Source organism: Cydia splendana, chromosome 4, assembly GCF_910591565.1.
Source record: "Cydia splendana chromosome 4, ilCydSple1.2, whole genome shotgun sequence".
Classification (NCBI taxonomy): domain Eukaryota; kingdom Metazoa; phylum Arthropoda; class Insecta; order Lepidoptera; family Tortricidae; genus Cydia; species Cydia splendana.
The window spans coordinates 4,624,642-4,641,020 of record NC_085963.1 but is presented as its reverse complement, the minus strand read 5'-3'; the positions used below and the strand labels follow the sequence as shown (position 1 = coordinate 4,641,020).

Here is a 16,379-nt window from a genome sequence, read left to right as displayed (position 1 = left end):
GGATGCAGCTTGCAATATGCATGTCAAAGAGACATACTGACGTCACCATGAATATTCGCGATACAGAATCGATTGCCGAAGCGCATAACTTAAATTGGAATACTGTAAGGTAACCTTACACCCAACTACAAAAGTACGTCCATAAAACCAACAGATATAATGTGGAGATTTTTCTCATCGGCTTTGCATAACGGCATAAAAGCACTTGAACGCATTATACGGATACACTATGAAAATAAAGTCTACTGCTTTCCAAGAAAAAAGGAAAGACTTGTCGATGCATGTCGAAAGATGTAGGTACTCCTATAGTGCTTTCAGAGCTGTTAGCTCTTTGGTCTATCTATCGGGAACATAAAAATATGCTTGGTACTCACATTCTACATTAATGTAGACATCCTTATATACGTAGCCAATGAAGTTGGTAGCGTTGCAGCCATAATTGGCCGTGTCCTTCTTTGTAAGCCCCGTGATGGTGATGAAGCGACCGTGTGGCGATCGTTTCTAGGACCCCGCTCGATGTGCTCGCCGTTGTACATCCACTTGATCTTGTATAAATAAATGAAAATACGCCTGGGACTCACATTGGACATTGATGTAGACATCCTTATACACGTAGCCGATGGAGTTGGTAGCGTTGCAGCCGTAGTTGCCGGTGTCCTTCTTGGTAAGACCCGTGATGGTGATGGAGTCAGCCGCGACCGTGCGGCGCGGGTTCGGAGGCGCGCGCTCGATGGGCTCGCCGTTGTACACCCACTTGATCTGCGGGTCGGGTGACCCGTCGGCCTTGCATCTGATCACGGCGGTCTCGTTCTCGGCTAGGTTCAGGGATTCCGGGGCCACGGTGAAGTATGGGGCGGCTGTGGAATGAAAAAAGGGTTAGAAAAGTCTTGTATTTTGTGATAATCTCAGTGTTTTCCCAGTTACATCCAAAAGAAGGATTTTAATTTGTGGAAAGCAGCTACTATCATACTTCTTACAGAGGAGAAATTAGATCTTTGGAAGAAGCCTTTGTTATGAAAGTAAAGACTGTTAGAGGTTCTGAAACAATTTGTTCTAACGAACGAAATCGTCAGCAAGATTACGTAACGTAAGTCAACAGCTTTAACTAATAAAAGTTCAAAATATGTACGTCTAATTTAAACTTTCTCGTGTCTATCATGCCGGGAAGTAAAGTACGATAACCTTGTGTTTCGGGGCAAAGTGATGTCAAACACGGAAAGGGCACGTTTCAGACGGCTATTTAAATATTTATACACAAAGGGGAAGACCAATATGGTTCATTTTAATAAATTGACTGCGGGTGAAATAAACTAATTAAATTACAAAAATCTTACAGTTAATTATTGAAGAATGTCGATGTCTTTGAAATGATATAATTTTCGAGTAATATACAGTAATACTAGGCTACTACAAACCAGTAATCGCCCCAACAAAATGGCAACCGAAATATATGTATCTGTCCATTCATATTGGAAATTCGATACTCATATAAACGCCTCGTTATTTCGCACTGCCTTCGATAGTGTCTCGCTAGATTTCCATATTGCTATTTTAGAAAATAACGATAAAGGCCACCGTGAAACGAAATGGTTATTGGGGCTCGGCGCCGGCGGACGGGCGCTTACGGAAAAACGGATAAGGGGATACCTGGGCTCTTATTCTGATTTTTTTACTGTGCGAACCAGAGTAAGCACGTTTTTTGACTACGCGTAATTACCACGGAATCCGAGGTCTTAGTTTCACTGGTTTTTCTAAAAGTACGACTCGCTTGCGCTTTAGCAGTATGAGCTGACGGTCTGCATGGTATATAGTGGGGTATGTAAGGTGTATATCGTATTTGTCTGAGCCACGTTCTTGATTACTACGTCCGGGGTGAGACAATCGTATCGCGGTATTGATTTGTTTGAAATGACGTTTTCACATCACCTATTCGGAAAAGGGCTTTTTCTTCCCTGCTAGGAGGGATCAAAGTGGTACTTTTCTTCCCCGCAAGGAGGGTTCAAAGTAACGCTTTTCTGTTCTAGCACACTATTTTTACATATTTTTGCACATTATTTTTTTAGCTTAAATAATCTGTTTAAGCATCAGATTGTGTCAACACTAAGATTTTTTTATTTTCCTCATAGTTGATGTGAAAAGCAGTATGTGTCACACGGTATCAAAATTATTTCGTCTTGGGCGTTAACACTTGAATCCCTCATTACGCTCAGGATTCTACTTTAGATACCCTCACTATGTTCGGGATTCTATTGTAGAATCCATAGCTTCATTCAGGATTCAATGTACGCCCTTGACGGAAATATATCATTTTGATCCCTTGTAACACAAACTACTATTGTTTACCAAGCGCATTAACATAGAAATTGATTGATTATATCAATTGACTAGTCTAGTTCCTAGAATGTCAATATTCAAGGGCTATAGCTTTCATATTAATCGTAATACCGACTTCCATATTTATTATAATGTCTCAGATTTGGTACATTTTTAAGTCAGATAGAGATTACGATTAGATAAGATAAATAATAGGGATGTACCGACTAGTCGGGAAAGCCGACTATCCGGCCTCATTTGTAGTTGGCGACTAGTCGGCAAAAATGGCCGATTAGTGGGCATGATAGACAATCAGGGCAAAAAGAAATAAAACAGCAAATATTTATCATAAACTTTTCACCTATTTTACCCAAATTCCTATTTAGGGTGCTTACGAAAACTTTTGTTCGAATTATTGACCGTATGGTCGCGCTTTCTTATGTCCGGTTGTCGTATGAATGGCCTTAGGATTTTTTTATTTATTTTATTTTATTTTTTAGTGTTACTATAATATGATGAATAGCGCGATGCAGGGGAAAAACGATTGTTTTTTAAGTGATCTGAACCGAACTTAAACGAAACTAATGAACTGGCCGACTAGCCGACTAGTCGGCCGACTACTCGGCCATCCGAGCGCCGATTAGTCGGCTAGTCGGCCAAATCAATCGTCGGTACATCACTAATAAATAACTATTATTTACTTTAACTGCAATCATGTGCAATTTCAAAGGCGCGTCCATTGCCAGTCAAGCAAGGAATGAATTAATGTCACAGAGTTCTATTGGATGCTCCGAATAGTATTTTTGAAGTTTTGTACGAATAGCTTGAAATAAAACCCGTAAATAAAATACTAGCCAACAAGACGCTATATGATAGTTAATAAGCTCGAATGGATTTACGTCTGGAATATAGGGCAAGTATGCGTTGGGCCGAGTTGGCTTAGCAATGTTGGCAGAGCAGTTACTGGCGCGTGACGCGGCAATCTACTGCACGAAGCGCGGGATCAAAAGGAAATAAGAGCTTTCCATTCATCCCGGCCTTTACAATTAAATAAGTGAGAAAATGGCTATACCCTCAAAGCTGTTATTTGGCAGGGCCCTAAGACCAAGATTTAAAGGCCGATATTTTTGTTGGTTAAGTATCGAGATTTCAGGAGTTACTTTCTAGATTCAATACGATATCGTGACCTGTCGAGAAAGAATATGTACTGATTTGATGTGAAGAAAAGTGTAATCTAATAAACGGATTCCAAAATCCGTTGTTTGCGAATGAAGTGCAAAGACTGTATGTAGTAAAGGAGATTTTGGACATTTCACGGTCACAAATAATCAAGATAATTTATAACATTAGGATCGATACAGCAATTATCACCATCAGTTCTTTATTCATACCTATCGTGTCTCACTCTCTCCATCTACACTGGCCTACCTGATCTCCTAGCTACTTCCTATATACACATACAGCAAGTTTGTTTACTATCCGTCCCTTCTCAAAACGGGCAGTTTGCGTGCGTGACACACACGCACAACGTATTGCTCGCGTGACAGGGCTAATCCGTTTGATTGAAAGCTATGTCTTCTATGATTGTGAGATAATTTGGAGTTACAGCAGTATGTGGATGAGAACGCATTTGAATTCGCTGTGACATTAAAATATAATAAAACATATCATTAAATAGGTAGTCCATAAAAGTTTGCCAGATTTGGCATGTTTGTTCCAGTTTTATCTCCTATAAAATTTTAGTGCGGTTATTTTAAATTTAAAATCAGCAAGTCTTTACTTTAGCTTTTTATTGGATCAGCAACTTTGTAAAACAGGGTGTTACCTTTGTCCCATAATTGTGAAGTAGATGACCATGCATCGACATACCGCTATAATGAACACAATATTCTGATGTTCTGACTTTGTCAAATATAGGATGCGGACAATTACATATAACGGAAATGATTCGGAAGTCACGTCTAACCTGGTGACACAGATAGTCGCAGGGTTAGGGGGACTGCCGGAACGATGACATACATATATAGATGAAATATAGCCAATGTATAGATCAATACCACATTTTGAATTTGAATGCTAAAAATCGTGGTCTAAGTAGTGCTGTTTTAAAATATGTACAATTTTAAAATTCATAGGTACCTACTGAAACACAAATAATGATATGTAATAACACTAATAACCATTATATTATTATCTGACACAATCTTACAGTTAATTTATTTCTAACCCGTGTTAATCAAAATACAACCCTAATTAAAAAGAAATAAGAACTCCATCGTATTTGTACAGTAATGGCTTACAGTCACAGCACCCAAGTTTCTAACATTAATGTAATAATGTAATTGATAATTTGATATCATGCAAGGGAAGCCATTAGAGTGAATTTAAGACTGGCGCTGGCACGCTTCGACATTCGATACGGGCACTTATTTAGCAAGGGGACGAGGGAAACTGGTATACAAAATCCTGGGCGTTGCGTCTTGTCTAATCCTAATCTAATTTAATCTAGCTAAACGTGCGAGGCAATTTTGTTTAAGCAGCTTGCCTTCTAGCTATTTCTTATGCTGGCCGTACTAGCTTGCATAGAATTTATTTGCCGCAAACTAGTACGTTTTCGATCTCCTTAATTTTCATACAATAATCAATCGCATTGACTTGACATAATTGTTTTTTCTCTTTAGCATTTTAGCACCACTTGCACCATCCCACTAACCCGGAGTTAACCGGTTAAACTGTTAACCCAGTGTCAAATTGTACTGGCAACCATGGTAACTCCAGGTTTAACCGGTTAACACCGGGTTAGTGAATGGTGCAAGTGGCCCTTAGTGTTGGTTAGTAACACACAACGTGTACCTATAAATTGTATAAATACTGCTCTTTGACTTCATACGCTGACTTTTGATTTAACGAGTAGGATAAGTAGTCGAAACAAGTCATGGCGATCGTATGTAAATATAAGATTACGCGATCGTGTTTATTTATACAAGCTTTCGTCAGAACCTATTTTTGCGTATATATCTTAAAATACAGATAACCTCATGACAGTTTTGTTAAATTGAGATGAAGTTTTAAACAAGCTTAACCTCATGACAATGCTTTTAAATTGAGATAAACATATTGCAGCACGGAACCCTAAAAGAGACGTGACGTTAAAAGTGGTCCTGTATTAGGAAGGGTCACCCATTGCCAATTTGGGTGTCAGTTACCTATGCGGCGCGCGTAAAACGTCTTCCTTATTGAGATTGCAAACACGCCGGCTTTGAGCCCTGTGGCTTGAATTACTTCGCTCAGAAGGACACCCCGCAGTCTGTTTCGTCGCAATAGTTGATTGTAAATCAAGTTAATAAGAATTTATCGCAAGAATGGAAACGTATTATGTAGACATTTCGGTTTTCGGTAGCCTTCCATTTTTCACCAGTTTACATTTACCGGCTTACATTCTTTTTCAATTCATTTGAGTTGAGTTTTATATTGTAACCATGGGTTTTACATGACAAAATTTAGCTCACTGAAGCTTATATTAGGTCATTACCTATGAAATTGGCGTTTTGTCCGGAGAATTTCAACGAAACACGAATTTCCATACAATTAATTTTGCGGATATTTTTTTGATGGCTAATTCAAACCAAACAAAATTTTTCCAGTAATTTTTGACACCTTTAAGGTATGTTTTCAATATCTCCATTTCTTCAAAATTGGTACCATTAGAAAAATATAAGTAATTTTAATACTCGAACCGACAGCACATGAAAAGACCTATTTTCAAGGCTTAATTCTGAACACTTAACAATAAAAAATAACAATTAATTGCTGTCAAGCAGTTTGGCGAAATCATATTGTAGTTTTATTGTAATTGTGTATGTACTTTTGTAAAAAAAAAAAAACTAGGATCAGACTTATATCTATGAACAAAAACGCCAATTTCATAGGTAAGGACCTAATATTAAAAGGTTTAATTGAAAGTTCCAACTCAATACAAGAAGTCCACTTCCAGTTAAGTATAAGAGTAAACCTGTAAAGTGGTGCTTATCAGTTAGCAAGATTACGAAGACCCTTATCTCGGTTGTAAGTTCGAAACTCGACCTTATAGGAAGTCACACTTATACCTAAAAGTACAGCCCAGTTACGCATAATAAAATTAAAAGAAGTTGTTGCCTGTTGCAAAGCGGACGGCGAAGTTATGAAAAACTGAATAACAGCCGCTGTTATTTTTTTGTTTTTTAGTTGACTCGGGCTAGACGCCAAGTTGTAAAATTCGGACACAAATTGTTTTAGAGGACGGTACGTGCCCGAGGAGCGGCACTTCAGTTGAAGTGTCGATTGTTACCGTTGCTCGTTGTGTGAAAGAAATTTACCTTTCTAGGCAAAAAGCGCTAAAAACATTTTCGCGGGGAGCGTTATTTTGACGAGAAAAGAGGTCTTACCTTCAGTTCAAAAAGACACTATCTGTCATCAAATGTGATTTAGGAAATTCAAACCAGTATTTTGTTTTCATAATAAAATGTTCAGTATTTAAACGAAGAAGATTGTAAAATTATGTACCGAAATAAATACATAGGTACTATGTATACTAATTATACGATACGATTGACACACGCCTTTTAATGTCCTAAAGTGGTGTTGTACAAATTAGTCGGGTCCGTCAGGCCATGACCCAATTCAAGTTCGGGGAGTGGACTGAAATGAGGTATCTATTCCAACCGTTCATGTTTTAAAGCCCGATTTGACCAAAATGGAATAAAAACCTAGTCTGCGGTCAAACAAATATGGACTAAGGAAAGAAGTTTTGGTGACCCAAGTTGATAAATTGCCAAACTTTACGATGCAATTTCTAGAAAATTTGTATTTTTATTAACATTTTAAAAGGTATCGTTTGGTGAAGTGATGTTGATGACAGAGAAGAAGCATGACCAACACGACTCAAGTATTTCACGTTTGGCATTTTGTTTATATTTGTTAACTTTTAATTAATGAATATAACCGACAGCTGTATTTAGGCTTTTTGTATTTGTGATGAAATACACTATGGCTATAACTGTTTTTACTTAATAGTATTATTATAGCTGTTCGCTTACATTGTTTAAGTTTTTTCGATCATGTTACAATTATTTACAACATTAACATTTATTTATACCCTAAAAAGAAGAAGTACGAGATGCGAGCTTCTTGCAGATAAAGAGTAATGACGAATAACAATATATAATTTTATCTAATAAAGTAATAGTAAGTACTCGTATTTATCAGTGAACACGAACAGTAATGTAACGTGGAGTGTTGAAATTGATAAATGACCCTATGAGTCAGGTTCGATGTGTAATAGCTATTTATTAGGGTCAATCTATAAATATTGATGATATTTTTATCTCATTTCCCTGATGTCATACAGCAAGCTTTGTGTAATTATTAATGTATGTGACATTTTTATCTAGAGCCCAGTATTTTATTTTACTTTGTATGCGACCGTTCGACTGCTTTGTCTATTCTCGAAACTTACGACTTTTCGGCATATTAAATAAACTATCTTCATTGTACACAAACTTACAGTTCACCATAATGCACCAAGGATCACAGGTCTATTCGTAAGACCAGGCATGGAGTTTGTGCCTTTGCCTTTTCGCTACTTTCTCACAGATTGCGTATATGGGTAACCGCTCTTAGAGTGGTTGCTAACTATGCGTATCTTTTGCTTAGAGACACGGAACCTCGCGGGGTGTGATGACTTCTAACAGTCAAACGCTTATTTCACAAAGCATAGTCCCAATAGGATTTTTCATTCTCACAATAGGTTACCTACTTACTTACTCGTAGCTTGAAATGTAATTAGGAAGATAAAACTCTCATATAAGGAACAGGGTGTTCTGCAAATCCATCTTCCAGCACAAGTTGACTAAGAGTTGAAGGGTAAGCTACTAAGAACTTACCTTTAATGTTGAGGTTGACGGAGTGCGACTGCTGACTGCCGACGCCATTGCTGACTTCACACGTGTACGTGCCCTTGTCGCTGTTGGTCACGGGGTTGATCACCAGCGTCTTGCCGTAGTTGTCCTGCGTCACGCGACTAGATGATAGGATGTTCTGTCCGTCTTTCTTCCACACTATTTGAGGGAGCGGTCTGGAAATACCAAGCCAGTTAGACTTCTGTTACACGAGAGCTGCTGGAAAAATATAGTATATTTAGTTACAGAGACCTTTAGGGAAAAAGCGAGTATGATGGCGGTAATTAGGTGGCCTAGGACTAGGAGTAATGGCGTTGCGACGGATTGGCAAATATTAATGTTAAGATTTGTTTATGGCCCACCAGTAGTAAAATACAATTCTTATCATGGAGCTTTAAGTTCCTTGCTAATTAAACAGCACGTGACAGTCCATTCCACCGAAAGCAGGCTACATAAAAAGTGAGACAGCTTGAATTATTGTAATGAATAAGTAGAAACTTACGTTCCGCCGTATATACAATAGATCTCCGCCTTTTTCCCTCTCAACGCGACTTCGTTTCTCCTCGTGGTGTATTGCTCCTCAGGCGGGTACTTGTTCTGCGTCGGCGATATTCCACCGGTCTGCTTCACTTTCAGAAACACCTTGTTGCCAAGCTTGTACTCGTTCCTGAACAAAGATTTGGCTGCGCAGGTGTAAGCTAGGTTAGTGTCCTCGCTGGCGTCGTAGCGCGTCACATTCGAGAACCAGAGGTTGCCCTCGGGATCGAGAGTCATTCGAGAATTGTTGATGGTCTTCAGCTGGCCCTGATCGCCTTGCAGCATCCAGTAGACGTTTGGTTTGGGCCAACCGTCGGGCGGGTGGCAGGTCAGTTTGAACGGGCGGCCTTCTTGAGCTGTGAGCAGTTTCTGTGCACCGTCGCCGGCATCTTTGAACGAGTTCAGCTCGGCTTTCCGTACGAAGACTGAGTTGGAAGTGGCCGTGCCCCACTCGTTGTAGGCGAAGCACTGGTACTGACCCATGTCCTCGTCTTTGGGCTTGCTGACGACTAGAGAGCCCCGGCCGGGCTGTTGCGACATTCGGTCTGAGTAACTGGCATATTCGAAGGGTTTGCCGTTTTTCACCCATCTGTACCTGTTGGACAAAAGGATTTGGTTAAACAAAGGTTAAAAAAATATATATATCTAGGTTAATTAAGTGAGTTATTGAGAATGGGATGTGTTAGATGCCTCACCCAATACTTAGGGACACTAAGAATAGATATGCTCAAGCGCATACACTCACCAATTAGCTGCTTAGCTCCGTGGGTGTGGTATATGAGTGAGCATTTTAAGTGCAATTTGCAACATTGTGTTTATATGATGGAGATCAAATGTAGCTAGTGTCATTTTCCTGTGGAGCTGTGGACTGCAGTGGTTACGTGACACATGACATAAGTCGCATAAGAACCACTACAAGGTTGGGTCTAGTCTAGTTAGTTGTCTAATTACAGGAGGTATTTCTGGGTCTAGTTCAACTTACTTTGCCTATGGTTGTATGTATTAACAGTATTAAGTATTTCTACATTCTTTGCCCAGTATATATTACGTGCATTTCGAAAGTACCAGTATTACCCGCATAGTATATGGACTACCCATGTCTCATCATTTTGTGATTGCCTACACCATCGATTTATAAGTAGGTATCTATATTTGAAGGACCGTAAGTACCTAATTGAATTTGTGTGGAGTTATTCATATTCACTGTACCTAATATCTAATCTGAATGAACAGCTAAAAATACCTATGAACTAATCATATCTTCATAATTTTCTAGTTTGTAGTCCTGGTAGCAAGCGCACAGAAATATTATTGATGTTTATGTCATTGAGGATACCCTTCCTTATACGAAGTGGCGTATTTTATTTGATTTTAAATGGGAGTCGAGACCTTCTGTGTCCCGGTAGCAGCGTAAGTGTCTAATTTATTATCAATGGCTCGGCGGGAGACTACGACCTTCGCTAGGGAGCGTCTTAGTGATCAGGTATAGTGCGGACAGTGCGGCTCACTTTACCAGGCCGTTATACCTGGGTTGGGTTGGGACACAGGAGACTGGTATAACAGAACGGACGAGTGTAGACTCCTAACTACATATTTCATAACATACATATCGTCAGGTGACAATCAAAACTCACTAATTACCACCACAAGTTCATAGCCATAGTGAACCATATTAGTACTATAAGAAGGTCGATTTTTGTTTAAATTTTTTTTTGTATATGATGACTTTTGCTTGTCACCTGACGATATTTAAGTTATTACTCGTTTTAATCTCATATCTTAGGACCATACTGAATGGATAGGATACCTACTGCACGCACACGCACACTTTCTCACTCCTTTTTCTTTATTTGAATTTCATAATTTCATTAACCACCTATTAGATTACTTTTAGTTTTTCTTAACCTTAGCCTACGAACTGCGAAGTCGGCTGCCACGTTACAGGCTTGCCTAGTGTGGGGCCACAGGATACGTAAACAATTTGTAAACAAGATTCCTTCAAATAAATATATTCTTATTCTTAATGAGTATTTGCAACTTAATTAAAGTTCAGAAGCCTATAATCATTTTATTGCAACAGGAGATAAAATAAGAAAAACAAGCAACAGGTTATCAACAAACCTGGAGATTTAGGTTAACACCAGAATTCGTCGTAAACATATACAAAGCTCCAGGTTATTAGCTTAAAGATAAAAGTTAATTAGGTACCTACAGAAATTCTTTTATTATTAAATGTTTACGGGTTTAATTAACAAAGCTTTAAAAAAAAATCATTAAAGTACATATTATATTACTTAATTAAACTTTGTCTGACGAATCAGGGCGATGTAATTGAGTTTTTTTTATATTCCATTAATGTTTCTGCTTTAATTAAATAGGTACGTCGAAAAACAATGGTTGTACTTATACTTAATAAGGCATACCTACATTACCTACCATTTGCTTAACCAATATATATTATCATGGAAGATTGATAATCAATTGTCCACGAAAAGGTACCTATGTATTGATTGATGAGAGAATTGAGCTAAGTACTCATATAGGCACACCGTTACGATGATGATGAGTATTGGGCTAAGCTGTTTTAAACATAATTTCTTATATGTATTTGCACCTTACCGAGGTTTAGTAATAATGTAAACTAAAAGGATGCAAAGTTTTGTGGCTAATTTGTTGACTTTCAAACCAATTCTTATCCGACTTTGCATTTTGTTGATCCTCACGCAGAAATGACGATGGCATAGTTCCAAGCTGCAAGTTAAGGTGGCCATTGACGAGCGTTCCAACAGTCCAAATAGCGTGGCTGCAATCCAAAATCGGTCCGTGAATGTCAAAAACGTACAATGTTTAATATTAGGATGCCGTCCATTTGGATGAATCCATTGTAACGGCATCCATTTGGAAGGCTCGTCAGTGGCCTGCTTTAAGTCGAACACGAGCCAGAGGACTAGAGTCCTTCCTCCTGAACGACCTACAAATATCCAGTGCGAGTGAATAGGTCACGCTATAAATATACGGCACGCAGGGGGCTTAGCTAATAACTCCTGTTTCGTGTATTGAATAATGTAATATTCTTAGAGCTAATGCGGTCTAACGAGAATAGTTTTAGGTACATTAGATGAAGAACATTATTTCCGTGGTAATTATAAAAAAAAGAAAATCTATCTTCTTCAACCTAGCGTTTTCCCGGCCTAGCGCTAGGGTCCGCTTTCCTGCTCAAACTTATGATTTTCTAAAATAAACTTTTCTAAAGTGAAAATTGTATATACCTATGCATATTATGAAAATACATATAATAAAATTATTTCAGTGTATGATTCCGAGTTTAAATTTTCCTTTTAAACATTTATCTGTTTGTGGCAGATGTGGTCTTACAATTTAATAACTTAATAAGTTCCATTAGTAACAATAAGTCATTTAGCGAAATTAAGTTTGACTTGTCAATGATATCATTGATTACATTTTGATTCTATACATGTTTCTGGCACAAAAAACTAAATCTAAGGACCACCAACCTTGAAATTTATTTATTTATTTTAATCTTTATTGCACAATACATGAAGGTACAAATGGCGGACTTATGCCTAAATTTAGCTCAGCTATTGTGCGAAAATATACAGTACCTAAGTACATTACATGTATTTTGCCAAACTCGGATCAGAAATAAAAGCCTAGTGCAGAAACCGATCCCGTAGTAGTATTGAATCCCAGTATCAATGAATCATACGAGAGATAAAAAACGCATATTTATGGTAATCAATACAGCTATTATTGCTGCCGACATATCAACAGGCAAACGGAAGGCAACTTCAATAGGTGACATCATTTAGATCCAGTCCAAGTGAGATGACCAGATGACTGCCTGAGTTGACTCATCTATAACGAAATCATCAGTAAAACCAAAATAATTATAATTATTAAGTACCTCATTTGAACTGTTGTTACCTAGTCTTAAGCTTGTATTTCGGTTTTTGTATTGCAATAAAGGATATTTTCTCAAACATGCAATGAAATATTGATGTTTTGTTCCTTATAATGGGCTGCGAAGTATGACGTTCCAGGTGCGGCTAGGACAAAAGGTCGTTAATGGAATTTCATACACATCTTGCAGGCCTAGGCCGGCAAAGTCCTCTTTTTTAATTTTCATTTCACAGATATTTGTGACACAGCATCGTGGCATTCATCCATAAAAAAAACTAGAGGCAGTATTTGCTTTATGGTTCGTAATGACACTCTGCCACTACGCCTATAAAAAAAAACAATGTTTGCTATAATTTGCAGTTTTATTTGTATAAAATCAACATGAACTTAATAAATAATACATTCTATAATTTTATAATTTTAAATTATAAATTTAACTACACAAATAAAAACATTTAAAATATTTAATCTAAAAAACGTTAGCGGTAAAAAGGTCTACTCAAACACGCGTAGTTATATTTTTTGAATTGTTATGGAGGTAAAGTTGAAAAATATTCATTCTGTTTTATTGGATTTATGGTGCGTTGTTGATTTTTTGACTTTAATATGAGTTCCGACGAAATAATGAAATTAATATTAATTGTAATCGTAGGTGTTGGAATTGGCAGCGTAAGCAGAATTGATTTTAATAACTTGCTGCCTCTGCCGCCAAGTCAAAGACGAAGTATGTATATGGTTGCTTATGGCAATTTTATTATTTGAGAAACTAAGAAAAATGGCTTACAGTTTATTAGAAACAGTTTTGTGGCATATTTTAAATGAATGTAACTACAAATTCGTCAACACTGTGGAAATTATACTTATTTACTCCATGCATAAAGCAACGATGTATGTGAAACATGATATCAACATGCAGTGGCGTAGCTAGCATGGGTGGCACCCGGGGCGGAAATTGTGGGTGTCACCCCAAAATTCAATCAAAATTGTAAAATATGTTTAATATTTTACAATTATAAAATTACGTTTAATATTCCATAGCTCACAATTTACTCCATCGCTTTCATTTTAGATTCCATGAACTCTCAATAGTCCACACCCTGGCGGGTGTTGCCTCTGCGCGCGTTCTATGACACGGGCAAGGACAGCATCCGCTCGGTGTAACCCACATTTCATAAGTGTCATAAGGGTCTACATGTTGGCCTGGGCTCCGCGCACGCCTCCCAAAAGTCCGAGTCATCATTGTCCCGTGAAAGATATACAAATAATTTACGTTAAAAAAAAATTAAAAACTTTTTTTGCCAAGTGCGCGATTTCAAAGAGATTCTGTAAAATCCCATTTCACAATGAATTTCAAATAGTCCAGAGTCACCCAATTAGAAATAGTGACATAGCTTCTCAATTACAGAAATAATCACATAATTAAAAAAAACTTTCTGAATAAAAAAACCTACGAGGCACCAACATAATTATTATTGTTACATACCAGGAACCCCGAGAGATTTTAACCATGCATTTCTGAGGCCAAAATAAGGAAAAAATACTAAAAGAGTTAACGTCAATTTCGCCAAAATAAAATTGTTTTTCGATTTTTTGTACATAAAATGTAAATGCTATAATTTGTAAAACTGACACCCAAAAATAATTTTTACTTTTTTTTGTCAATTACAGAAATAATCACAATTAAAAAAAAACTTTCCAAATTTGCGAAACTTTCCACATGAGAATTTCTCGTTTTTCGATTTTTTGTACATAAAATGTAAATGCTATAATTTGTAAAACTGTCACCCAAAAATAATTTTAACTTTTTTTTGTCATTTACAGAAATAATCACATAATTTAAAAAAAACTTTCCAAAGTTGCGAAACTTTCCACATGAGAATTTCTCGGTAACTTCGAAGAATGTTCTCGAGAACGAGAATTTATTTATTTATCGTAGTTTATACCATGAATATTCACGATAGTTTAGGTGTAGTATCCTTACCCCCAGAAAATTCCGACTTTTGGTCTACCGCTTCCGGTCAGAAAAATGTATGACGGCCCGGCCAAACGGTCAGACCTAGGTGGTTTTTTTCAATATGGCTGACTTTTTTTTTGCACTAGCGCGCTGAAATTTTGGCCACGGAATCTCGGGATCCCCTAAACACCTATCAAAAATTGTTTTTTTGGAAAAATGCAACAATTGCGGGAAAACTGGCCACTTTTATTTTGTATGGCAACTTTTAAACGGTGCGTGATAGGTGGGGGGTGCTCGACCAAAGCGGCTACCGCGAAAATCGAAATTCGCAAATTGCGGGGATCTTTCTCTTTTACTCCAATGAAGGCGTAATTAGAGTGACAGAGAAGAATCCCCGCAATTTGCGAACTTCGATTTTCGCGGTTACAGCCCAAATGTCATAGAGGGCCCCGAGACAAAACAAACTGCATTAAAAAAAAATGGCCGACTTTTTTTTTAATTTTTTTCAACTTGGTGCGAGCGCGCTGAGATTTGGCATGGCGGGAGATAGAGGCCTCTAGATTCCTATGTCAAAAAAAAGTTTTTTTGGAAAAAATCCAAGATGGCGGAACAATAATTTCCATGTTCTGAGAACATTCTCGAGAACGTTTCCGCTTTTTGGGAATGTTCTGCAATTTGTACATTGCTATGCTGGCGCTACTGGACTATGAAACTAGGCGAATTCCAAAACAGTTTATAGGACATTTTAGTCTTTAAATATGATCAGGAATATTCTGTCAAAATCTCTCGGGTTCCTCGTGGGCATGTTGTATATTATTTCCTTAATGGCGGTTGTGCAATCTGCCACAGTTTTACGAATTTTTATAGATGGCACTACTGATGTTCACGGTCGGGTGTCACCCCCCAAATGGGTGACACCCGGGGCGGGCCGCCCCCGCCGCCCCCCCCCTAGCTACGCCACTGTCAACATGAAAGACTATGTAAACTTATGTGACGAAAACGACAGTCAGACGGATACAAGGCGAAAAAATCAAAGATACATGAAAATATACGGGTAGTAAAAATACACGACTCGTGTAAAACATACGCGTGATAATGATATAGGTACGTGTTGGTTATATTTTGGGTGTAGTTTACTTTTAGTTTTTTCTATAAATAAAACTTGGGTTTCGTGGATTTTTTATTTTATGTATTTCATTGCATGTTTGAGAAAAGCACTATACATACCTCGGCGGGAAATGGGGTTGCCCGCGCTCAGACCTATCCGTCTATACGTCTTCGGCCGGCAACCCCTTTCGTCCCGGCCTCTGTAGTAATGTACTATTCCTTACTTACTTTTAGGTGGGTCCGAAGTTAATAATAATATAGTTTAAGCTTTAGGGACTTTACAATATGTATTTGATCAACGCTTGTGGTAAATGCCTATATTTGCTATTGTTATATTGTGTGTCACAAATGGGGTTTAGATATCTACAAACAATGGAATAAATTAAATTAAAATAGTATTTGATATCTACTGTGGTTTTGCTTTGTGTTGCACTTCAGAGGGGAGTTTTTAGGAACGCATACTAATTAATCAAGTGGAATGACAGTTGATAATCCTATTTGCATTGACATAGGACCTATAATTGGTTACATTATTCAGTTTAATATTAGAAACCACGCTTACTATGTAGATAAAATAATTTTACCTATACGAAGTTACAGCACACGCTACT

At 37.7% G+C, this 16,379-nt stretch overlaps 1 protein-coding gene across 1 annotated transcript in view; it reads right to left on the bottom strand.

Annotated features, from left to right (window-relative positions):
- Positions 1 to 16,379, bottom strand: part of LOC134789668 (neuroglian) — a 52,808-nt gene that overhangs the window by 25,395 nt on the left and 11,034 nt on the right. The window contains exons 4-6 of the mRNA XM_063760263.1: positions 8,752 to 9,381; positions 8,235 to 8,425; positions 582 to 857 (exon numbers count right to left, since the gene is read on the bottom strand). Coding sequence (XP_063616333.1) covers positions 582 to 857; positions 8,235 to 8,425; positions 8,752 to 9,381 — 1,097 coding nt within the window. The remainder of the gene's footprint in view (positions 1 to 581; positions 858 to 8,234; positions 8,426 to 8,751; positions 9,382 to 16,379) is intronic.